Below are 26,089 nucleotides of genomic sequence, written 5' to 3'. Positions count from 1 at the left end.
TCCGTAACCTTTAATACCCTTATACTAAAGAAATAGATCTAATTCTCTCTTAAATATATTTAATGAACCTGCCTCTACTGCCCTCTGTGGCAATGAATTCCACAGATTCACCACCCTCTGGGTATAGAAATTCCTCCTCATCTCGGTCCTAAATGGTTTGCCCATTATCCTCAAACCATGGCCCCGGGTACTGGATTTTCCCATCCTTGGAAACATCCCATCTGAATCCATTCTGTCCAGTCCTGCTAGAATTTTATAGGTCTCTATGAGATCCCCTCTCAATCTTCTTAAACTCCAGCGAGTACAATCCCAATTTGAGCAATCTTTCCTCATAAGTCATTCCTGCCATTCCAGGTATCAGCCTGGTGAATCGCCTCTGCACTCCCTCCATTGCAAGAACATCCTTCCTTAGATAAGGTGACCAAAACTGCACACAATACTCCAGGTGGGGTCTCACCAAGGCCCTGAACAGCTGCAGTAAGGTATCCTTGTTCCTATACTCAAACCCTCTTGATATGAAGGCCAACATACCATTTGCCTTTTTAACCGCCTGCTGTACCTGCATGCTCGCCTTCAGAGACTGGTGTACAAGTACCCCTAGGTCTCTCTGCACTTCCCCATCTCTTAATCTATTGCCATTCAAATAGTAATCTGCCCTCCGGTTTGTATTACCAAAGTGGATAACCTCACATTTATCCACATTGTAGTGCATTTGCCATGTATCTGCCCAGTCCCTCAATTTATCCAAATCACACTGGAGCTTCCTGACCCCCTCTTCCGTGCACACAACCCCTCCTAGCTTAGTGTCATCTGCAAATTTGGAGATATGACATCCAATCTCCTCATCCAGATCATTAATGTAAATTGTGAACAGCTGGGGTCCCAGTACAGATCCCTGTGGTACCCCACTGGTCACCGCCTGCCACTCAGAAAACGAGCCATTTATCCCAACTCTCTGTGTTCTATCTGCCAGCCAGTTCTCAATCCACATCAATACTTTGCCCCCAATCCCATGAGCCTTGATTTTGGAAGCCAGTCGTTTATGCGGGACCTTATCAAAGGCCTTTTGGATGTCCAGGTACACCACATCCACTGGCTCTCCCCCATCTATTTTACCTGTCACCATCTCAAAGAATTCCAATAGATTTGTCAAGCACGATTTACCTTTTGTAAATCCATGTTACTCCGTCCGATCCCTTCTCTGCTAGTCATATGCTCCGCTATTACATCCTTAATAATGGATTCCATCATTTTGTCCACTACTGATGTAAGGCTCACTGGCCGATAATTCCCCGCCTTTTCTCTACCCCCCTTCCTTGAGTACCCTAGGGTGTAGATTATCAGGCCCTTGGGATTTATCTGCCTTCAATCCCATCAATTTCCCCAAGACCATGTCCTTAGAGATACTGATTTCTTTCAGTTCCTCCCTTGCATTAGTCTCTATGTTTCCCAACATCCTTGGGAGGTTATTTGTATCCTCTCTTGTGAAAACAGAACTAAAGTAAGAATTTAATTGGTCTGCCATTTCCTTATTCCCCATTATATATTCCCCTGATTCCGACTGCAAAGGACCTACTCTGGATTTCACCAATCTTTTCCTCTTGACATATTTATAAAAGCTTTTGCAGTCGGTTTTTATATTTGCCGCAAGCTTACTTTCGTAATTTAATTTTGCTCTCTTGATGAATCCCTTTGTCCTCCTTTGGTGCATCTTGAACTGCTCCCAGTCTTCGGTTGTGGTACTTTTTTAGGCCAATTGATATGCTCTCTCTTTGGACCCAATGCTGTCTCTAATTTCCCTTGTTATCCACGGTTGAGTCACCTTTTTTGGTTTATTTTTATGCCAAACCGGTATAAACGATTTTTGCAATTTCTCCATTAGATCTGTGAATGCTTTCCATTGTCTATCCACAGTCAACTCCCCCATAAACACCACCCAATCAATCTTACTCAACTCCCGTCTCATACCATCATGTTATATGGTTGTATGTTTTTATGGTTATACTTTTTATGTGTCATTGTTAAAGTTGATTTAAAAGAGGATAAGGGGAGAATGGACAGGGAGAGAAGGGACAGAACAGGAGGTGGATGAGGGTGTCAGGCATGCTTGACAAAGAAGAGGATAATTGCAGCAGTTATGGGGATGCGGGTGCCAGAAGGGATGGGCGAGACGGAGGGGGAGTGGGAGGGAGGTGGGGGGGGGGGGTTATGCGTACTTTTTGTCATTTCAGGTTTATTGGTCTTGGTCTTTTTAGTTTGCTTTGAAGAAAGGATTATTTTGGGGCTTTTTATCCATTTTTTTTAAATTACTGGTTCTGGTTTTATAAGTTTGTTTAAGTTTTGTTTTACACACGGACGCCTGTGCAGAGAGAAACTTTGAAGGCTTATTTAAGAGGACAAATAATTAGATATTCTACAGGAATTTAAAAAAGAGGTATATGAAGGAAATTAATAATTTGGAACAGGCCATAGATCAAATGGAAAAAGAATATCAAAAATCGGGTTTTGAAGACAAGTAGAAGGATTTAGTGAATAAAAAGCTCAAAAGCATACATTGCAAACATACAAAACGGAAAAGTTGATTCTAAGATCAAGGCAACTGGGGGAAAAGACTCATAAAGTCTTGTCCTAAAGGTCTCGAGGACAATTAATGGCAAGATTTTGTATAAACCAAAAGAAATAAATTGTACATTTAGTAAGTTCTACAAAGAACTGTATAATTCAGAATCGGGGGGACCCTGCTAAAATACAAGATTTCTTGCTTGCTTTGGAATTGCTAAATTTGGATCAGAAAGAGGTGGGGGGGGGGTGCTGGATGCCCCTTTTTGAAAGAAGAGATTGAACACACTTTATTTTGCAAGCAGGTAAATCCCAGGAGTGGATGGGTTCCCTGTCAAATTTTATAGAGTATTTAAGGATCTTTTAATGTCTCTTCTTGTGAAGGTGGTGGATCGGGCAGTGGAAATTCATATCATCCTGCAGTCTTTTTTGACAGTAATCATTGCAATAATTCCCCCCAAAAAAGGAACAATTGAAGCCCTTCTCCTACAGGCTTATATCACTATTGAACGCAGATTGTAAAATTATAGCTAAAAGGTTGGCCAATAGATTAGCGAAACATTTACTGAAATTGACGAATCTGGATCAGGCTGGATTCATTCCAAAAAGGCAAACTGCAGATAATGTAGCTAGATTGCTTAATACATCTAGCAGTCAGGGGTGGACCCAGACTTGGCTATACCTCTGGATGTGGAGAAAGCCTTCGACAGTTTGGAATGCGACTTCCTGTTTCAGGTACTTGAGAAATTTGGACTGGGACAAACATTTATAAATTGGGTGAGAACATTGTATCACACGCCTTAGGCCAGAATTATTAAAAATGGGCAGATGTATACAGTGTTCCCACTAAGTAGATCTAGTAGGCAAGGCTGCCCTTTGTCACCAACTTTGTTTATATTGGCCGTTGAGTCGCCGGAAACCACTCGGCAGGATCCAGACATAAAGGGGTTGAAGGTGGGCCAGGTGGAACACAAAATCAATCCATTTCCTGACAATGTGTTCGTACATTTGACAGACCATGGGGATTCGTTGGCCAAACTGAAGACCTACTACACTGAAGAATTACGGGAAAGTCTCAGGATTTAAAGTAAATTTGGACAAAAGTGAGATTATGACTAAATGGTAATTATAGACCCTACCAACAGGGAAGCCAATTTAAGTGGCCACAGGAAGGGAATAAGAGTAGACAAATGTATATAAGTTAAATATTCTCGCTTTTGGTCCGGAAGATTGAGGAGGTCTTGGTTAGATGGAGACCTCTGCCCATAACATTACTGGGCAGAGTAAATTGTATCAAAATGAAGGTGATGCCAAGACTGCAATATCTTTTTCAAAAGTTGCCCATTTTGTTGCCCCTTCAAAATGATCAATGGATGTGTCAGAAACTTTTTGAGGAGTGGGAAGATGGTGAGAGTCTTCATGGAAAAATTAACATGGGGATATAAATTAGGGTCTGAATCTGCCAGATTTCAAGAAATATTATTGAGTGTCCCAGGAGAAGTTTATCATCTCACTGTTTGAGGGAAGGGGGTCCCCTTCCTGGGCACAAATTGGACGACATGTGATAGGGGAAAGGACTGCAGGAGAGTCTCGAATCAAGTGGAACTCCAAATTAATTTCCAAATAAAGGATAACCCCCCCCATATTAAAACATGTATGCCAGACATGGCAAAAAATACACCAATGTATTGGATTGAAGGTGGGGTTGTCTCCCAATATGCCCTTAACCCAGAACAATTTAATATCCATGATACTGGGCAACAAGATCCTGGACACCTGGTGCCAGAAGGGATCAAGTTTATTGAGGATTGTTATGATCAGGGGCAGTTAATGTTACTTGAACAACTGAGGATTAAATTTGGATTATCCAACAGAACATTCTTCTGCTTCCTGCAATTAAGATCTTTTTTAAGAGAAAAATTAGAACCAACGACGACAAGAGTGTAGTGCCATGGAGATTCTAATTTGACTGGGGAATATGTTTAAGTTTATTTCTAGGATGTATTTCTTGTTCCAAAGTGAGAGCCCAAAGCTGGGATTACACCGGTTTAGGGAAAGATGGAAGTCGGACTTGGGTACAAGAATGAATGTACATTGGTTGGAAGACTTATGTCTGAATAGCATGATGGGAATTTTCAATACCAGATACATGCTGGTACAGTACTATTTCCTACATCAGTTATACCTCACACTGCAAAAATTACATAAATAAGTCAAAAATTTTGGAAATGTCCTTTAGATGCGGTGTAGGGGTAGGAACCTTTGTCTACTCCACCTGGCTATGTACGAAGGTAAGATCCTTCTGGACAGACCTAGGGGACATTCTTTAAAAAATTACAGAAGTGGATTTGCCACAGGATCCAGAGCTATTCCTTCTCGGAGACATTGGTTAAGTGCGATTTAGATTATACAAACACCAAATTCAATTTGTAAAGGTCGCTTTGTCGATAGCCAAAAGGTGTATAGCAGTTGTGTTGAAGGCTGACTCTCAACTTTGGAATATGGAAATACCGAGTTGCATTCCCCGGGAGAAGATTACTTATAACTTGTGAAAGAAGTACGATATGTTCATTAAAGTCCAACCCCAACCCCGAGTAATGAGATAAGAAACAAACTGTTCCGCATGGAGAGAGTGAAATGGGGTTGCGGCACAGAAGATGTGTGTTTTCATTTTTATTATTTATCTTTTACCCTTTATGGTTTATTTTACAACCGGAGTACTTGAACTTTAAGGAAGGTCATGAATCCCGACGGTACTAGTGTAGCGACCCACTACACAGGAGGCGGCCCAACACACAAAAAGGTGGTTGAACGCTACAATCGCACAAGACCCTCACAGGCTAATGGCCTTTCTCCTCGGCCAACTGCCCATGCGGCGGGAATATCGACCATTCAGCAACCTGAATGCCGCTGATGTCACTTTCGTCGACAACAGTGAGAAAACTGGACACAGTGGTGGGAAACTGGGCCTATATAAGCAGGGTCAGAGAGTGCAATAAACCAGTCTTGACTATAACCTCACCGAGTGTGTATCATCTTCCACTGTCTGCTGGAGCAACTTCCTACACTAGGCTATTTTTCTTATGTTATTGTATGTTTATATAAATGTTTTGTATTGTTTATTTGCACTTACATAAAAATAAAATATTCAAAATAAGTGCTGGATCTTCTTAAAAACATTAGGATTGATAAGTCCCTGGAAGTGGATGAGATATAGCCAAAATTGTTATGGGAAGGGAGGATTGCTGGAGCATTGGTAATGATCTTTGCATCCTTCTTGGTCACAGGGGAGGTGCCAGAGGATTGGAGAATGGCAAATGTAGTCCCGTTGTTCAAAAAAGGTAATAGGGAGAATCCTGGGAATTCTAGACCGATGAGTTTAAAATCAGTAGTGGGCAAACTATAGGAGAGGATTCTTAAGGACAGGATTTACCAGCATTTAGAGATGTACCTTCTCAGGGATAGACAGCATGGCTTTGTGCCTCACAAGCCTAATTGAGTTTTTTGAGAGATAATTGATGAAGGTAGGGTGGTAGAAGTGGTCTACATGGATTTAGTAAGGCATTTGACAAGGTCCCTCATGAGAGTCTCATTCAGAAAGTCATAAGGCACAGGAACCATGGATCCTTGGTTGTGTGGATAAGAATTTGGCTTGCAGATAGAAAGCAGAGAGTAGTAGTGGAAGGAAAGTATTCTGTCTGGAGGTTGGTGACTAGTGGAGGGGCCGCAAGGATCTGTTCTAGGACCCCTGTTCATTGTGATTTTTATAAATGACCTGGATGAAGAGGTGGAAGGATGGGTTAGTAAGTTTGTGGATGATTTGAAGGTTGGAGGAGTTGTGGATGGAGCTGAAGGTTGTCGAAGGTTAAAAGAGGATATTAGACAGGATGCAGAGTTGGGCAGAAAAGTGGCAGATAAAATTCAATCCAGATAAGTATGTGGTGATGCATTTTGGAAAGACAATCCAGAAGGCTGGGTACAGGGTTAATGGTCGGTTACTTGAGGGTGTGGATGAACAAAGGAACTTGGGGTCCAAATCCATACATCCCTCAAGGTTGTTGCACAGTTAAGAAAGTCTATGGGATACTGGGATTCATTAATAGGGGGATTGAGTACAGGCATCGAGAGGTCATGTTACAGCTCTACAAATCTCTGATAAGATCACAGAGTATTGTGTTCAGTTCTGGTCACCTCATTCTAGGAAGGATGTGGAAGGTATGGAGAGGGTGCAGAGGAGATTTACCAGGAGGCTGCCTGGATTGGGAAATGTGTCTTATGAAGGTGAGCAGAGATGGGACTTTTCTCTTTGGAGCTTAGAAGAATGAGAGGAGACTTGATAGAGATATACAAAATTATGAAAGGCATAGATAGGGTGGATAGCCAGCACATTTTTCCCAGGGCAAGAGTAGTAAAGGGTGTCTCTTCAAAGTTAAGGGAGGAACGTTTATGGGAGACATCATGGATTTTAGACAGAAGGGCTCAGGCCTGAACATTGGCAGTACAGGTAGTCCCTGATTTACGACTTATGACCATCTGCACATACAACCAAATTTAAAAATATATATTAAAAAAAATAGAAAATTTATGTTGTATTTCAAACTATAACAGGGATATAGGGCATGTAAGAGCCAAAATGTGTGTACTTACCTTGTTAGTTACATACCAGGGACCTGGGGTTGGGCATCGCCATTTTGAGTCTTGTGCAAATGTACGAGTCTTTGGTAGGCACATGCACAGTGGGTTTGCGTATTGGAGTTTGGTTGGTGCATGCGCGAGAGTTAATGATGCATTTTCAATATCAGGGAACTTAATTCTTGTGCATGCGCCAACCAAACTCCAATACGTGAACCCACCGAAGGATCGTGCAGACTCACAGAAATCAAGATGGTCATGCCCAGCCCTGGGAACCTGGACTGCTGACTAACAAGGTAAGCATGGGCTAGAATGTGGAAAGATTCACGAAGGTCGATCAACAAATTCAGGAAGCTTTAAGTTGTTATCATCAAATGTACAATGAAAAAAAGATTTAATTGAAAAGTTTGCTTAAAGTCTTCAGTACTCCATGCGCGGAGGTACAATTCCAACTTATCTCCATTCCGAGATATGACTGACTCTTCGGTTCCCATTACAGTCTTAAGTTGGGGACTACCTGTATATCTTTGTCTCTTATGGACGCTGAAAGTCCAGTTGAGTTTCTGCAGCATTTTGGTGTTTTCACTCAGAGAGTGATGGGAATATGGAATGAGCTGTCAGAGGAAGTGGAAGAAATAGGGACAACTTAGACAGATATTTAGACTGGTCCATGGATTGAAACGGTTTAAAGGGATGTGAGCCAAATGAAGGCAGATGGAACTAGTATGGCCATATGGATGAGTTGTGCCAAAGGGCCTGTTCTGTATGGTAAGACTCTGACTCCATGGAGTAGGAATCTTGTGAAGGGAATCTGAGGAATAACCACATGGTGGTTGGATCCTCGATGCTTTGTCTGAGGTGATAATATGAGACTCTCAAAGCATTGAAGAATATCGAGGTGAGTGAGAAAGGAAACAGGCCAATTTCTGGGAAGATGTTGTCCATGGTGGCCAAAGAACCCATTTTGTATGCTGTGGTACTGACTCCTATTCCTGAGCATTATTTCTCAGATTTTCAACTTTTGCAAATTTCGAATTTTATTTTTGCACATAGAATGTACTGAAAATCTTCTCCTAGTAAAGGGGCACTATTCCAAATGTTTGTTGAAAACTTGAGAGTTGGGATCATTCGTTCTGGATTAAACTCTGGCATAACTCCCTTTTGACCTCCAGTCTGCTTTGCAGAAAGTATCTGTTATTTGGCATTGTGTGTGGTAAGTTGTGTTTAACCAATCTTAAAGAGTTTTTCGAGGACGTTACCAAGAAAGTTGATGAAGGAAAGGCTGTGGATGTATTTAAAATGATGAGGGGATGAGACAGAGTAAATGTAGACAGGCTTTTTCCACTGAGGGTCGGTGAGATATAAACCAGAGGACATGGGTTAAGAGTGAAAGGGAAATGGTTTAGGGGGAACATGAAGGGAAACTTCTTCACCAGTGAGTGATGGGGGTGTGGAACAAACTGTAGTGAATATGGGCTCAATGTTAACATTTAAAAAACATTTGGACAGGTACATGGATGGGAGAGGTATAAAGCAATATGGACTTTGTGCAGGTCAGTGGGACTTAGCAAAATAAAAATGGTTCGGCCCAGACAAGAAGGGCCTAAGGGGCCTGTTTCTGTGCTGTCATGTTCTATGGTTCTTTTGTTCTATTTGAACTTTACATTGTGCTCTTCTTTGTATTGCAGGATGAATCTCATTTTCTGAAGAACATGAAGACTGCTCGATGCAAAGCTGCTCTTCCTCTGCTTCAGGTATGATCCCAACCTTTCCCTCCCTTGCTGCCTTTTTCTCTCATGCACCCGCTCTTCTACAGCCACCACCTTCCTATGGCTCAACCATCCTTTTGCCCTTTTGTTTTTCGTAGTTAATTGTGATCATTAACAGCAATTTTCAAAAGCAAAATTAAAAATAAATGCTCTACGTATTATATTGTGGTGGGTTTTTTAAAAGAACAGGATTGGCTGCTTCTGTACGAGCCTTGGATTCCATGTCACCTACAGTAAGCAGCTGAAACAGCACTTGGAAGACTTCATTACTAGATTCCTGGCTCAACCTCCATCTCCAAAGGCAGAAAGCAATTTATTTCAAACAAAAAAAACGAATAAAATTAACAATAAAATTGATAATATTTTCCATGTTATGTTTTGCTTTGCTTTCTGCACGTTGTTGCAGTGCCTTACACTATATCCAAATTAAACTAAAAATCTGCTGCTTGCACCTGATAGATCTCTCTCCATTCCCATCATAATCATAGAACATGGAAATGTCCAGCACAGTGCAGGCCCTTCGGCCCAGAGTGTTGTGCCGACTTAATAACCACCTCTACCTAGATTTCACTACCGTATTATCCTCAATTTTGCTCTGTTCCATGTACCTCAATAATCGTCTCTTAAAAGAACCTATTGGACCTGCCTGCACCACCGTTGCCAGCAGCGTATTCCATTCACCCACTATTCTCTGTGTGAAGAACATTCCCCCCCCCCCCCCCCATTCTTACTCCCAAGCACATTAAAACTTTTCCCCCGGTGTTAACAGTTTTAGCACTGGGGGGGTAAACCTTGTGGCTGTCCACACAATGCCTCTTATCATCTTGTACACCTCTATCACCCCTCATCCTCTGTCGCTCCAAGGAGAAAAGACCCAGTTCTGTCAATTTCTCCTCGTAAGGTATGCTTTCCAAACCAGGCAGCATTCTTGTAAATCTCCTCTCTGCACTCTCTCTGTACCCATCTTTCCTGTAATGAGATGACCAGAACTAAACACAATGTACCAAGTGCGGTCTAACCAAGGTCTTTTGGTTTTTTTGCCTCCCCCAGGAGCCACATTACTAGCATGTTAGGGCAGAGGGTGGTATTAATCCAAAAGGAGCAGTGGCGATAGATAGAGGGAGAGAGAGTTGGAGGGAGAGAGTTAGAGTGAGTTAGAGAAGAGTGTGAATATGGCAGCCAAGGCAGGGGAAAGCTCCTCTTGCAGGATGTGTGTTGTCAAGGAAGCCAGCAGAATCCCTGACAAACTGATTTAAGGAATTGGAGCTGGAATTGGATGAACTCCGGATCATTCAGAAGGCAGAGGATGTGATTGACAGGAGTTACAGGGACACTAGGAGGCAGGCGGAGAGGTAACAAGCAGGCAGTGCAGGGCACCCCTGTGGGCGTTCCCCTGAATAACTTTGAGGGGGATGACCTGCCAGGCATAAGCCACGGAGATCAGGTCTCTGGCACAGAGTCTAGTCCTGTGGCTAAGAATGGAAGGGAGGAGAAGAGGTGGGCTAAAGTGATAGGGGATTCCATAGTTAGGGGGACAGATAGGAGGTTCTGTAGAGGAGATCGAGTATCCTGGATGGTCTGTTGCCTCCCTGGGGCCAGGGTCTGAGATATCTCAGATTGAATTCACGGCGTTCTCAGAGGGAAGATGAGCAGCCAGATGCAGATGAGGTTAGAAATAGGATAATGCAGCTTAACACGTGGCTGAAGACCTGGTGCAGGAAGGAGGGCTTCAGGTTTCTGGATCATTGGGCTCTCTCCCAGGGAAGGAGGGACCTGTTCCAACGAGATGGTTTGCATCTGATCTGGAAGGGAATAATATCCTTGCGGGGAGGTTTACTTGTGCTACTCTGATGGGTTTAAACTAGATTTTGCGGTGGGGGGGGGGCGGTTGGGAGAACCACAGTGTTAGAGCAGATAGAGGAGTGGAGGAGGGAAAAGATGTTAAAATTACATTTACCTTTAGAAGTCAGTGGGTAAACGTGGTGGAAATGTTTTCAGGGGCATCTATTTCAATGCAAGGAGTATTGTAAGAAAGGAAGGCAGAAGAGCTTAGAGCGTGGATTGGCACGTGGAATTATGACATTGTGGCCATCAGTGAAACGTGGCTGCAGGAGGGGCAGGACAGGCAGCTCAATGTTCCGGGATTTTGTTGCTTCAGACACAATAGAATGGGGTGGGGGTGGGGGGGAGTGGCATTGCTCGTCAGGGAAAATATCACAGCTGTGCTCAGGCAGGGCAGACAAGAGAGTCTATTGGGGCTATATGGCTGGAGCTGAGGAACGGGAAAGGTATGACTACACTCATGGGGTTGTATTATAGATCGCCCGATGGTCAGTGAGGATTGGAGGAGCAAATCTAGGGAGATTGCAGACAGCTGAAAGAAACATAAAGCTGTGATAGTCGGGGATTTTAACTTTCCACATATTGACTAGGACTCCCATCCTGTAAAAGGGCTGGATGGGTTGGAGTTGGTCAAATGTGTTCAGGAAAGTTTTCTAATTCCATATACCTGTATAGAGGCATGAATGAGAGAGAGTCCAATACTGGATCTCCTATTAGGGAATGAGACAGGACAGGTGACAGAAGTATGTGTCGGGGAACATTTTGGGTCCAATGATTAGTTTTAGGTTAATTATGGAGATGGATGTGTCTGGGCCTTGGGTTGAGATTCTAAATCAGAGAAAGGATCTGGAATGCGTGGATTGGGAAAAGTTGTTTTTGGGCAAGGATGTGCGAGGTAAGTGGAAGATCTTCAAAGGTGAAATTTTGAGAGAACGGAGTTTGTATGTTCCTGTCAGGATTAAAGGCAAAGTTGAGGGAACCTTGGATTATCTATTTTTTTTATTTTTCACACTGTGAACCATATCAAACAAAATATGTACAAACGTTTCTCATTAAATATACACAGTGGCATTTTCTCCCTTTTTTCCCCCTTTCCCTCCCTCCCCTCTTCCCACCCCGCTCCAAAACCCATAAATAATCCACATATACAATGCAATAAAACCATAAAACAATATCCTCACACAAAGGAAAATAAACAAGAAAAATGCATCATCTGTTTTTATACACTGGATCAAGTCGTTTGGTCTTCTTGTCATTTTAGGGGATGGAGGTCCGAGGGAAGCTCTCCCTGTTGTGTTCCATGTACGGTTCCCAAATTTGTTCAAACAATATGACTTTATTTTTTAAATTATATGTTATTTTTTCCAATGGAATAATTTATTCATTTCCATGTACCATTGCTGTATTCTCAGGCTCTCTTCCATTTTCCAAGTTAACATTATACATTTTTTTGCCACTGCTAAGGCTATCCTATTGAATCTTTTTTGCGCGCTATTCAATTTGAGGCCTAATTCTTTACTTCTTATGTTACTTTAAAGAAAGATCTCTGGATTTTTTGGTATGTTATTTTTTGTGATTTTATTTAATATATGATAAGTTCTTCCCAAAACGTATTCACCTTTGTACATGCCCAAATTGCATGTACTGTTGTTCCCATTTCCTTCTTACAGCGAAAACATCTGTCTGATACTGTTGAATCCCATTCTTTTAATTTTTGAGGAGTGATACATACCCTGTGTAACCAATTATACTGTATTATGCATAACCTTGTGTTTATTGTATTCTTCATAGTTCCAGAACATTTTGAGAGTGCAAAAGCTTTATGTTCCTGTTAGGTTAAAAGGAGGGGCAAAAGGTTTGAGAGAGCCGTGGTTTTCAAGGAATATTGGAAACTTAGTTCGAAGAAAAAGGGAGGCATACATTAGATATAAGAAGCATGGAGTTAAGGGGATGTTTGAAAGATACATTGAATGTAAGAGGAATCTTAAGATAGAAATTAGGAAAGCTAAAAGAAGGTACGAGGAAACTATGGCAAGCAGGGTGAAAACTAATCCAAAAGAGTTCTACAAATATGTTAATGGTAAGAGGAAAGCTAGAGACAAAATTTGTCCCTTAGAAAATCAGAGCGGAAAACTGTGTGTGGAGCCTAGAGAAATGGGGGAGATATTGAACAGTTTCTTTTCTTCGGTATTCACTAAGGAGAAGTATATTGGGAGATGTGAGATAAAAAAAGCAAATTGGGTAAATATGGGGAATATAGAGATTACAAAAGATGTAGTTTTAAGGCTTTTGAAGAATATAAAGGTGGATAAGTCTCCGGGACCAGACGGGATCTTCCCCAGGACATTGAGAGAAGTGAGGGAGGAAATAGCAGAGGCTCTGGCGGTAATTTTCCAAATGTCATTAGATATGGGGATAGTGCTGGAGGATTGGCGCATTGCGCATGTGGTTCCGTTATTTAAAAAGGGTTCAAGGAGGAAGCCTGGCAATTATCGGCCTGTAAGTTTGACGTCTGTGGTAGGTAAATTAATGGAGAAAATTCTTAGAGATAGTACTTATAAACATCTGGATAGACAGGGTCTGATCAGGAGCACTCAACATGGATTTGTGGGAGGAAGGTCATGTTTGACCAATCTGATTGAATTTTTTGAAGAGGTGACTAGGAATGTGGATGAGGGTAGCGCAGTGGATGTTGTCTATGTGGACTTCAGTAAGGCCTTCGATAAGGTACCACATGGAAGGTTAGTTAGGAAGGTGCAGTCTTTAGGTATAAATTTTAAGATAGTCAAATGGATTGAACATTGGCTGAAAGGGAGAGGCCAGAGAGTGGTAGTGGAAAATTGTCTGTCAGGTTTGAGGCTGGTGACCAGTGGTGTGCCTCAGGGATCTGTATTGGGCCCATTGTTGTTCGTTATATACATTAATGATCTAGATGATGGGGTGGTGAATTGGATTAGTAAATATGCAGACGATACTAAGATAGGTGGAATAGAGGATAATGAGGAAGGTTTTCAAGGATTGCAGAGGGATTTGGGCTGCTTAGAAAAGTGGGCTGAAAAATGGCAGATGGAATTTAATGCTGATAAGTGTGAGGTGCTTCATTTTGGTAAGAAGAATCAGAACAGGACATACGTGGTAAATGGGAGAGCATTGATGAATACAGAAGAGCAGAAAGATTTAGGAGTAAAGGTACATCGTTCCCTGAAGGTAGAAACTCACGTGAATAGGGTGGTGAAGAAGGCTTTTAGTATGCTGGCCTTTATCAATCATTGCATGGAATATAGGAGTTGGGAGGTGATGTTGAGATTGTATAAGACGTTGGTGCGGCCTAATTTGGAGTTCTGTGTGCAGTTCTGGTCGCCTACTTATAGGAAGGATATAAACAGAGTGGAGAGAGTGCAGAGAAGGTTGACCAGAATGTTACCTGGGTTTAAGCATCTAGAGTATAGGGAGAGATTGGACAGATTAGGTCTTTATTCTTTGGAGCGTAGAAGGTTGAGAAGGGAATTGATAGAAGTATTTAAGATTATGAAAGGGATAGACAGAGTGGATGTGGATAGACTATTTCCGTTAAGAGGAGGAAAGATTAAAACAAGAGGACATGAGTTAAGAATTAAGGGGCAGAGGTTTAGAGGTAACATGAGGGGGAACTTCTTTACTCGGAGAGTGGTAGCCATGTGGAATGAGCTTCCGGGAGAAATAGTGGCGGCGGAGTCAATTGTATTATTTAAGAAAAGGTTGGACAGGTATATGGATGAGAAGAAGATGGAGGGTGATGGGCATTGTGCAGGGAGGTGGGACTAGAGAGGGGTGTTTGGTTCGGTGCGGACTAGAAGGGCCTAATGGCCTGTTTCCGTGCTGTAATTGTTATGTTATGTTTATGTTATAACTTTTCCCATGCTTCATTTTTTATCTTTATGTTTAAATCCTTTTCCCACTTTTGTCTAGGTTTATAGCTTATTTCATCATTTTCCTTCTCTTGCAGCTTATAAATCTTTTAATTATCATTGTGTCTGTAATCACATATTCAAAGCTGCTTCCTTCTGGTAATTTCAGTCTATTTCCCAATTTATCCTTTAAATACGCTTTCAATTGATGATATGCAAACATTGTACCATGAGTTATTCCATATTTGTACTTAAACTGTTGAAATGTTAATAAATTATTACCCAAAAAACAATTTTCTATTCTTTTGATTCCTTTTCTCTCCCATTCTCTAAAGCACTGCTTCTCAACCTTCCCTTCCCACTCACATACCACCTTAAGCAATCCCTTACTAATCACAGAGCACCAATAGCATTGGGATTACTTATGTGAGAGGAAAGAAAAAGGTTGGGAACCACTGCTTTAAATGAAAGGTTATCTATTGTAAAAGGGATTAGTGGATTTTGTGTCAATAATAATTTTGGTATTTGGTAATCCGTTTTTTTTCCTTTCTAAGTGGATCCTCTTCCATATATTAAGTAAATGACGCAATACTGGTGACCTTTTATATTGCACCAACTTTTCATCCTACTTATAAAGTATATGTTCCGGTACCTTCTCCCCTATTTTATCTAGTTCTATCTTATTCCAGTCTGTTATTTTCCTTCTCTGGTAAAAATCTGATAAATACCTTAATTGTGCAGCTCTATAATAATTTCTAAAGTTTGGTAACTCCAAACCATCTTGGTTATACCTCTCTGTTAATTTATCTCACGCTACCCTTGGTTTCCTCCCTTTCCACAAAAATTTCCTTATTATTCTCTTTAGTTCATTGAAGAATTTCTCTGTTAAGGGAATTGGTAACGATTGAAATAGGTATTGTATCCTTGGGAAGACATTCATTTTAATGCAATTTACCCTCCCTATCAATGTTAGTGGCAATTCTTTCCAATGTTCTAAGTCTTCCTGCAATTTCTTTATTAGCGCCTGATAATTTAGTTTGCACAAGTGGCTTAAGTTATTATCTAACCTGATACCGAAGTATTGGATTGCATGTGCTTGCCATTTAAATGGTGATTCTTTTTTAAATTCTGTATAATCTGCACTACTCATTGGTATAACTTCACTTTTCTTTGCGTTGATCTTGTACCCCGATATTTCTCCATATTCCTTCAATTTCTTATGTAATTCTTTTATTGATATCTCTGGTTCTGTTAAGTATACTATGATGTTATCTGCAAATAAACTGATTTTATACTCCTTCTCCTTTATTTTTATCCCTTTTATTTTATTTTCTATTCTTATCAGTTCTGCCAATGGTTCTATTGCTAAGGCGAACAATGAGGGGGATAATGGACACCCCTGTCGAGTTGATTGGTTAGATACATATCCATTTACTGCTACCTTTGCCAACGGTCAATTATACAGTGCTTTAATCCAATTAATATATTTTTCTGGTAGATTGAACCTCTGTAATACTTTAAATAAGTAGTTCCACTCTACTCTGTCAAAGGCTTTTTCTGCATCTAAAGCAACAGCCACTGTTGGTTTCTTATTTCCTTGAACTGCATGAATTAGATTAATAAGTTTACAGACGTTATCCGCTGTCGTCTTTTCTTAATAAATCCAGCTTGATCTAGTTTTACTATTTTTGGTACACAGTTGGCCAATCTGTTTGCTAATAATTTTGCTCTTATCTTATAATCTGAGTTAAGTAGAGATATTGGTCCATATGATGCTGGTGTTGATGGATCCTTCCCTGTCTGTTATTACTGTAATTATTGCTGTCTTACATGAATCTGGCAAGTTTTGTGTTTCTTCTGTCTGGTTCATTACTTCCAGGAGAGGAGGAATTAATAACTTTTTAAATGTTCTATAAAATTCTATTGGAAATCCATCCTCACCTTGTGTTTTATTGTTTGGCAGCTTTTTTTAATATATCCTGTATTTACTCTATTTCAAATGGTTTTATTAGTTTGTTTTGTTCCTCTTCTTACAATTTCGCCAATTCAATTTTAGCTAAAAACTCTTCTATTTTATCATCTTTCCCCTTGTTCTCAGTTTGGAATAATTGTTCATAAAATTTCTTATAGTTTTCATTGATCTCTATTGGGTTATATGTAATTTGTTTGTCCTTTTTCCTTGATGCCAATACAGTTCTTTTAGCTTGTTCTGTTTTAAGATGTATGTTTTTCTCCCAGTTCGTAATACTTCTGCTTTATTTTCATTATGTTCTTCTCTACCTTGTACGTTTATAATGTTTCATATTTTATTTTTTTGTCCGCCAATTCTCTTTTTCGTTAAATCATCCCTTTTTACTAGTTCCTTTTCTGTACTTACTATCTTCCTTTCCAACTGCTCTATTTCCCGATTGTAATCCTTTTTCATCTTAGTTACATAACTTATTATCTGCCCTCTAATGAAGGCTTTCATTGCATCCCATAATATAAATTTGTCTTTAACTGATTCCATGTTTATTTCAAAATATATTTTAATTTGGCATTAAATAATGGCTGATGGAATTTAATACAGATAAATGTGAGGTGCTGCATTTTGGAAAGGCAAATTTAAATAGGTCATATACATTGAATGGTAGACAATTGAGGAGTGCAGAACAACAAAGGGATTTAGGAGTTATGGTAAATAGTACCCTCAAGGCTGATACTCAGGTAGATGGTGTGGCGAAGAAGGCATTTGGAATGTTGGCCTTCATAAATCGGAGTATTGAATTCAAGAGTAGGGAGGTTATGATGAAATTGTACAAGGCATTGGTGAGGCCAAATTTGGGGTACTGTGTACAGTTTTGGTCACCAAATTATAGGAAAGATATAAACAAAATAGAGTGCAGAGAAAGTTCATGAGAATGTTGACAGGATTTCAGGGTCTGAGTTACAGGGAAAGGTTGTGCAGACTGGGGCTTTTTTCTCTGGAGCGTAGAAGATTGAGAGGGGACTCCACCTCCTCTTGCCCCTCCGACTCTAACACACCTAAAACAAAGAAACCCAGGGATATTCAGCTGCCAATCACATCCCTCCTGCAACCATGTCTCACTAATTGCTACCACATCATACTTCCAAGTATCAATCCACACCTTCAGCTCATCCACCTTTTTTACAATACTCCTGGCATTAAAATATATGAATTTCAGGGATTTCCCAATTTTTAATCCCTGTTTTCCCTCATCTTTAAGAACAACATTATTTACTTTTCCTGCCAATTGCCCTTCATCTTCTTCCAGAGCATTTCCCTTCTCTATCACCTGCCCATCCATATTCAAATACTACAAACTTTCTTTGTTTGCATTCTAACCTTCTCCTTACTGCTCTGTACTATTTTGTTCCCTCCCCCCAACCATTCTAGTTTAAAGGATCCTGAGTAGCCCTAGCAAATACCTCTGCCAGGATTCTGGTCCCCCTGGGATTTAAGTGTAACCCGTCCTTACTGTACAGGTCACATCTCCCCCAAAGAAGGTCCCAGTTATCCAGAAACTTAAAACCCTGCCCCTTACTCCACCCCTTCAGCCACGTGTTAATCCTCCACCTCATTCTATTTCTATTCACACTGTCGCGTGGCACAGGGAGTAATCCAGAGATTAACAATATTGCTGTCTTAAAGCAAATAGGCCCTGACAAGATATTCCCTCAGACCTTGAAGGAGATAAGCTCAGAAATTGCAGGGGCTCTGGCAGAAATGTTTAAAATATCCTTAGGCATGGGTGTGGTGTCAGAGGATTAGAGGGTAGCTCAAGTTATTCAAAAAAGGTTCCAAAGTAACCCTGGAAATTATAGGCCGGTGAGCCTGTCGTCAGTGGTAGGTAAATTATTGGAAGGTGTTCTAAGAGATGGGATATACACTACTCGTGTATCTGCTTCCATCACTACTCTTGGCATCCTGTACCAGACACCCAAATCTCTCTATGTAAACTATTTGTCCTGCACCTCGTGCACCTCAAGGATGCGCTCTTAGCCCACTGATCTACTCACGCTACATCCGTGAATGTGTGGTTAGGCACAATTCAAGTGCCAATTTATCAGCAAAATCACAAGCCCCAATGAGGAAACGTACTGGAGGGAGATAGATCAGCTCCTTGAATGGTGTCACAACAACAACCTTTCACTCAAAGTTAGCCAAACCAAGCAATGAGAGTGGACCAGGAGGAAGTCTGGAGAACATGAATCAGTCCTTATTGAGCCAGCAGTGGAAAGGGTTAAGAACTTCAAATTCCTCGGTGTCAGCATCTCCAAGGATCTGTCCTGGAGCCTCCATGTCAATACAATCACAAAGAAGGCCTGCCAGCAGCTGTACTTTGTGAAGTGTTTGAGGAAATTAGGTATGTCACGAAGACTCTGAAAATTTTCTACAGGTGTACCATGGAGAGCATTCTGGATGGTTGCATCTCTGCCTGGTATGGAGGTACCAACACTTAGGACAAGAAAAATCTCCAGAGAGTTCTTAACTCGGCCAGAGACTTCACAGGCACCAGACTTCACTCCATTGAGGATGTCTACATGAAGCGGCGTCTCAAAAAAGCAGCTTCTATACTCAAGGATCCATGCCCTCTTTAATCAGCTACCATCAGGAGAGAAGTCCTGGAGACTGAAGACGAGCACTCATTGCACAAGGAAAGCTTCTTTCCTGCTGCCATCAGATTCCTGAATGAACAACGAACCACAGACTTTGACCTTTTTCTTGCTTTATTTTTTTTAATTGTTGCAAGGTGGTTTATAGAAATGTTTTGCGCTGTGACGCTGCTGCAAGGCAATGAATTTTGTGACATGTTCATGACAATAAATTCTGATTCTTAAATGCAAGTCTTCTCCTGTGTGACATATTTTCCTAGGGAAAAAATTCTGTCCACCCCTCAGTGCCTCTCGTGATTTTCACAGGATCACAAGATATAGAAGCAGTAGTAGACCAATCGGCCTGTTGGGTCTACTCTGCCATTTATTTACGAGCCGATCCTTATCACTCAGCCCCACTCCCCAGCCTTCTTCCCAAAACCCTTGATGCCCTGACTAAATTTTATACACCTTTATCAGCTGTCCCCCCAGACTCTTAAGCTCCAAGGAATAAAAATCCAGGTTTGCCCATCTAAACATGGGGCAATATTCCGTGGTCATCTATCCAGAGGAAACCCAGGCCATTCCAGGAAGAACATGCAAACTGTAGCCAGGCACTTCTGGAGTCGGGAACAAATGCAGGTGTTGGAACAGATGCACCATTGCGCCACCCTGATCTCTGATTTCTCTCCACTGGCCTGCTCTGGACAGGAGTGCCATGGGCCAGGAGAGGTACTTCCCTAGGTTTTAATTAATCTTCATAATTCTTATTCCCAGGCTGCAAGAAGACTCATTTTATTGTCCGGGACACCAGCCATGTCACGACCCGCGGAGCTGTACAGCCAAATCGCTGCCATCCGGCCCACACTTTTCCCCAACTTTCACAACTTTGGAATGCGCTATTGTGCAGCTAAGCAGGTGAGGAAGAGGTTGGATCACAAGATGTTGGAGCAGAAATATGCTAATGGGCCCATCAAGTCTTCTTCGATATTTATTAATTATGTGAACTTAAGAAATAGGATCAGGAGTAAGCCATTTGGCCTGTCAAGCCTGCTTTGCCATTCAGTAATGTGGCTCATCTGGCTGTGCACAACCTGCTTGTTCTCCATAAGCCTTAATTCAACAAATTATTCAAAAATCTAGGTGTCTTAAATACATTTACTGAGGGAGCCTCTACTACTTTGTTGGGCAGAGAATTCCACAGATTCTCTAATCTAGGAGAAGCAGTTTCTCCACATCTGAGATAATGGGATGATAAAGGAAATACAAGCAGAAGGAAGCCTAGTGTGATAGCAAACAACTGAGGACATGAGTTCAGGGTGAGAGGAGGAAAGATTAGGGGTATGTGTTTTACACAGGGAGTAGTGGGTGCCTGGAACTCATTGCCAGGGGTGGTGGAGGCTGGTACAATAGGGACATTTAAAAGACTCTTAGACAGGCACATAGATGTAAGAAAATAGAAGGTTATAGGTGTGAGATAGGGAAGCTTAGATTGTTGAGTAGGTTTATATAGGTTGGCACAGCATCGTGGGCCGAAAGGCCTGTACTGTGCTGTACAAGATTATTTTAAGTCCTGATAGGGGATGTTGCTCATGGCTGGGTTGTCTGGAATTGGGGGGGGGGGGGACCCTGTCTCAAAATAAGCAAAGGTGCTAAGAAATTATTCAAGGCAAGAGAAAGGATTTAAGCTATAAATGGAATCAAAGGATGTGGGGTTAGTTCTGAGGAGTGGTGTAGAAGCAAAAGATCAGCCTCATCTTGCTGAATGGCAAAGCAGCTATCTTGAGCTAAACCAGCAGTTCTTAACTTTTTTCTTTCCACTCATATCCCACTTGAAGTAATCCCTAGGTCATAGGTGTTCTGTGATTAGTAAGGGATTGCTTCAGGTGGGATGTGAGTGGAAAGAAAAAGTTTGAAAACCACTGTTTGAATTGTCCCCAATTGGCTCGATTTGTGCACGGTTTCAGAACTCCAAAGGAAATGGGACAATGACAATTTTTCTCAAGCAAAATATTGCAGTAACAATTGGGTGTCGAGCAGTGATTCTCAACCTTCCCTTCCCATCCCTTATTAATCACAGAGCACTGATGGCTTAGGGATTACTTAAAGTGGGATGTGAGTGGGAAGAGGAAGGTTGAGAGCCACTGAGCTACATGTTTAGCAGACATCAAGCAGAGAACTGGCCCTTGTGTTTTGGTCACGAGGCCTTGGGCTGAAGGTCTATTTCAATGCTGTGTGACTGACGATAAATTTCATACAGCTTGCTGTCTTGTTCACACCTCCGCTGTATTTCTGTCTGGTTGCTCTGCCTACGTCCAGATTAAAGAATCCATGATTAATGTATTACCTTTAATGTCTCCAGACTTTTTGTGTTTACTACCATTGTTGCATGCTTCTGTAATTAAATGATTTATGAAATATCCTACATCTATACTCTCAAGAGACCTTCATACAGTTCACATACTTTTTCTTCCCTTTGCTACTCATAACTCTTCCTGCACTGATTCTATCGCTTAATTTTGATGGAGCATCTGTCCTGTCTGCTGCCTCTATCCTGGTGCACAAGAAATACATTTAGTGTCAACCATTTCTGCAGTTTAAATGTATTTGATTAGGCAGCTTCTATTGTTTGCTTGGGCCGAGAAGTAGAGATTATAATCCTTGATTGAGATCAACTTCCCATCATGAGAGACATCCCTCCCCTCCCACCCTCCTGTCACTCAGCACCCCTCCCCGCACAACCTCCTTTCACATCCCTCCCCACCCAACCACCCGTCACTCAGCACCCCTCCCCGCCCACTCTCTTATCACTCAGCACCCCTCCCCCTCATCCTTCAGCATTTGTTGCTCATTCTTTTATACCTTTGATTGATAGTTACCTTGGGGATGGGACTATTCAGGATCATCTAATCTACCGGAACTACGACTCATTTTGCTGGAGTCATTGATGGTGAGACGACTGAAGTCGGACGTTCTGTCGCAGTTGCCTGCCAAGCGGCGGAAGGTAGTGTTGGTGGAGCCTCAGGGCATGAGTGCAAAAGCCAAGACAGCATTGAAGGCAGCTGCAGAGGAAATGGCCAGAGGCCATAAAACGGTGGGTGTTTTATGGTTTGATAGTATTACACAGCTCCTGACAGAAACAGAAAGGATCAGGATTCTTACCATGCCGTAGTCAATCACAACTAGCTCCCGATATATGATATATTCAAGAAGCTAACCATCATTCTGTGCATGGTGTTGTCCTGTTGACCATAGGAAAGAATGACTGGTGGTCATCTTGCACTGTTGTTCATTGATCCTGAAACACCCAACCTTCAGCCCAGTGTCGTCAGGAAATGCTCTGTGTTGGATCTCCTTGAGCTTCCCAACTGGGATCTGTTTTTCCTCAAAGGGGAATTTGGAAAGTATAATAAGATCTCCCCATCTGCTTTATCCTGCTGCTTCAGCCAATGAACATTAGGCTTAAATTCTGTTTTGCTGAGGGTTAGAGGGCATGGGGTTCTGGGTCTGAAGGAGATCTTCAATGGAGGAATTAGCTCAGCTTCCAGTGCAATGTCAGTGGATAGAAGGAGAAAATATTTTTCATATTTTTGGTGTTTATTCCAAAATTCTACTCTTCCTTGCAGAAACGCAAGCAAAAGGAGGCACTGATAGTTTTCTACAATCGCACAGGAGAAGCTAAAGTTCGATCTATTGTGTGAGAAACAAGTATCCATTTATTAACCTCTTTCCTTGTTTTGCAACCTAACTTCATATTGTTAGCTCTTTTTCACTGCCCATAATGTTGGTGTGTGACTCAGAGACCTTGCAGGTGGTGATATCCTTTGACACCTACTGAAAGGTGCTGTGGAAAAAAAGATGTTTGTTGCAGTGAAACTTGTAGATCATACACACACTGCAGGGTATGGTGCCGATGGAAGAACTGAATGTGCCTAACCTTGAACTGGCTGGGCAGTGAACCAGAGTGTCAGAAATACAAATTCTCACACATGAGTCTCTTTAAAATTGATGACACGACAAGCTTTATTTACAAGTCTGCAGAGTTGGACTCAACTGGCTTCTCGCCAAGTCAAGCCCCGATACATACAGTGCATTGATTTTTATACCTTTTTTGTTTGTCCTTCCCCTTCTTTTTAACACTGTTTTAATTGGTTAGTTTTTGTAAAATCATCCTAAGTACACTTGCATTTGTACACTACGAACTCTACACACACTAAATTCTGTTTCTCACTCTTTTTATCAATCTTTGGCTCCTACATGTCTCTCTCTGACCATGAAAATCTCTGTTTGTTATAACATTGTCTAGCTGAACTTTTATGGTAAGCTCCCTGTCTATTCTGGCTTCCCCTTTTATGATTAATCATCACATTTTAACTTAGCCCTTTTTAACCTAAATTCTCTATCTATAACAAGAGTGTGAGGTCAGATCAATGGGATCCACAGTAAGACTGAGGAAAACCAGGCATCATTCATTGCAGGATGTTGGCGTGGTTGAAGTGTGTGTATTTTATTGCAAGAAATATTAAGAATAAGGGTGGTAAATGTCAAGCATGGATCAATACATGAGATTTTGATGGTGTGACCATTACAGAGACTTGAATGATGCAAGGACAGGATTGACTGTTGCAAGTTCTGGGGTACAGATGCTTCAAGAGTGATGGGGGGGTGGGATTGATGATCAAGGATAGTATAACAGTTGCAGAAAGAGGATGAGGTGGAGGGATTGCCTGCTGGGTCATTGTGAGTAGAAGGGAGCAAAATCACTGTATTAGGTGTAGTCTATAGGCCCCCAAAATCACCCTTGAGACAGAGGAGCAGATTTTGTAAAGGTGCAAAACAAACAGGGTTGCAATTATGAGAGACTTCAATTTCCCCAATGCTGACTGGAATCTCCAAAGTGCAAAAGGCTCTGGAGGGGCAGAATTTGTCATGTGTGTCCAAGGTTACTGGCACAGTATGTGGACTTCTAGTGGAGAAGCCTTTCTGGATCTAGTACTAAGTGGTGAACCTGGTCATGTGACGTCTTGTTGGGTGATCATTTCAGACATAGTGACCACACCTCCTGGCCTTTATCTTAGCTATGGACAAGAATAGGAGTGGACAAAATGAGAAACTGTTTAAATAGGGAAGGGATGCGATAAGGCAAGAACTTGAGAGAGTAAATTGGGAAGGGAATTCTAGATGTGATTTAGGAAAACTTTGGATAGATTTACATCAATCACCACATTGTGGACTGAAGGCCCTGTACTGTACTGTAATGTTCAATGCTCTCTGTTCAAATAAACAAGTTGCTTTTGCCAGGATTGTCAAGAATTTTAAGAAATAGAGCAGAGTAGGTCTCCGGTTTCCTTGATCCTGCCCTACTAATCAATAAAATTATGACTGCATCTGTGCTGCAACTCCATATGAAACCCCGTTGCTTTATTTCAAGTGCTTGACAAGATATTTCTTAAATATGAGTCTCTGCTCCTTACCCCTCCAGCAGGTTGGTGGGTTAATTAGCTGTTGTATCGGTGAATGATAGAATCGAAGATTGATGGGACTGTGGAACAAATAGAACGCTGGAAGAATTAGTGGGGGTGGGATAGAATGGAATCGATGGGCTAGAAAATTGAGGTCATTGCACATTCTTCATGAAAATAAAATGGACTGATGAAATATTCAACAGGATCTAGGTAGTGATTTTTTAAACTGTCCCCTAAACTCACATTCCACCTTAAACAATCCCTATTGCATCGGTGCTCTGTGATTAGTAAGGGATTGCTTAAGGTGGGGTATGAGTGGGAAGGTAAGGTTCAGAATCACTGCTCTAGATCTAATTGTTACTGAAATATTTGGCTTGAGAAAAATTGTCATTGGCCCATTTCCTTTTCTTTCTTTCTTTCTTTCTTTTTCAATCTTTTTATTATTATTATAATTTATAAACACATACAGTTCAAAGAGATATAAAAAAAATACATAGTAAGTAATGAATTAATACAGAGATATTAAACAATAATATTCTTTTCTTTGGCTTGGCTTCGCGGACGAAGATTTATGGAGGGGGTAAAAAGTCCACGTCAGCTGCAGGCTCGTTTGTGGCTGACCAGTCCGATGCGGGACAGGCAGACACGATTGCAGCGGTTGCAAGGGAAAATTGGTTGGTTGGGGTTGGGTGTTGGGTTTTTCCTCCTTTGCCTTTTGTCAGTGAGGTAGGCTCTGCGGTCTTCTTCAAAGGAGGCTGCTGCCCGCCAAACTGTGAGGCGCCAAGATGCACGGTTTGAGGCGTTATCAGCCCACTGGCGGTGGTCAATGTGGCAGGCACCAAGAGATTTCTTTAGGCAGTCCTTGTACCTTTTCTTTGGTGCACCTCTGTCACGGTGGCCAGTGGAGAGCTCGCCATATAATACGATCTTGGGAAGGCGATGGTCCTCCATTCTGGAGACGTGACCCATCCAGCGCAGCTGGATCTTCAGCAGCGTGGACTCGATGCTGTCGGCCTCTGCCATCTCGAGTACCTCGACGTTAGGGGTGTGAGCGCTCCAATGGATGTTGAGGATGGAGCGGAGACAACGCTGGTGGAAGCGTTCTAGGAGCCGTAGGTGGTGCCGGTAGAGGACCCATGATTCGGAGCCGAACAGGAGTGTGGGTATGACAACGGCTCTGTATACGCTTATCTTTGTGAGGTTTTTCAGTTGGTTGTTTTTCCAGACTCTTTTGTGTAGTCTTCCAAAGGCGCTATTTGCCTTGGCGAGTCTGTTGTCTATCTCATTGTCGATCCTTGCATCTGATGAAATGGTGCAGCCGAGATAGGTAAACTGGTTG

At 41.7% G+C, this 26,089-nt stretch overlaps 1 protein-coding gene across 9 annotated transcripts in view; it reads left to right on the top strand.

Annotated features, from left to right (window-relative positions):
• Window positions 1-26,089, top strand: part of smarcal1 (SWI/SNF related, matrix associated, actin dependent regulator of chromatin, subfamily a-like 1) — a 104,044-nt gene that overhangs the window by 54,985 nt on the left and 22,970 nt on the right. For 8 of the 9 annotated variants that reach the window (XR_011356882.1, XM_069936088.1, XM_069936093.1 and 5 more), the window contains 4 exons: window positions 8,880-8,945; window positions 20,063-20,203; window positions 22,161-22,379; window positions 22,912-22,982. Coding sequence is in view for 8 of the 9 variants with exons in the window: in XM_069936088.1 (XP_069792189.1) it covers window positions 8,880-8,945; window positions 20,063-20,203; window positions 22,161-22,379; window positions 22,912-22,982 (497 nt within the window). In the remaining variant the exon portion in view is untranslated. The remainder of the gene's footprint in view (window positions 1-8,879; window positions 8,946-20,062; window positions 20,204-22,160; window positions 22,380-22,911; window positions 22,983-26,089) is intronic. The other variant, XM_069936090.1, reaches the window with a different exon arrangement.

The sequence above is a fragment of the Narcine bancroftii genome, chromosome 4, assembly GCF_036971445.1.
Source record: "Narcine bancroftii isolate sNarBan1 chromosome 4, sNarBan1.hap1, whole genome shotgun sequence".
Taxonomy (NCBI): domain Eukaryota; kingdom Metazoa; phylum Chordata; class Chondrichthyes; order Torpediniformes; family Narcinidae; genus Narcine; species Narcine bancroftii.
The sequence above is the reverse complement of the archived record's forward strand: the minus strand, read 5'-3'. Positions and strand labels throughout refer to the sequence as shown.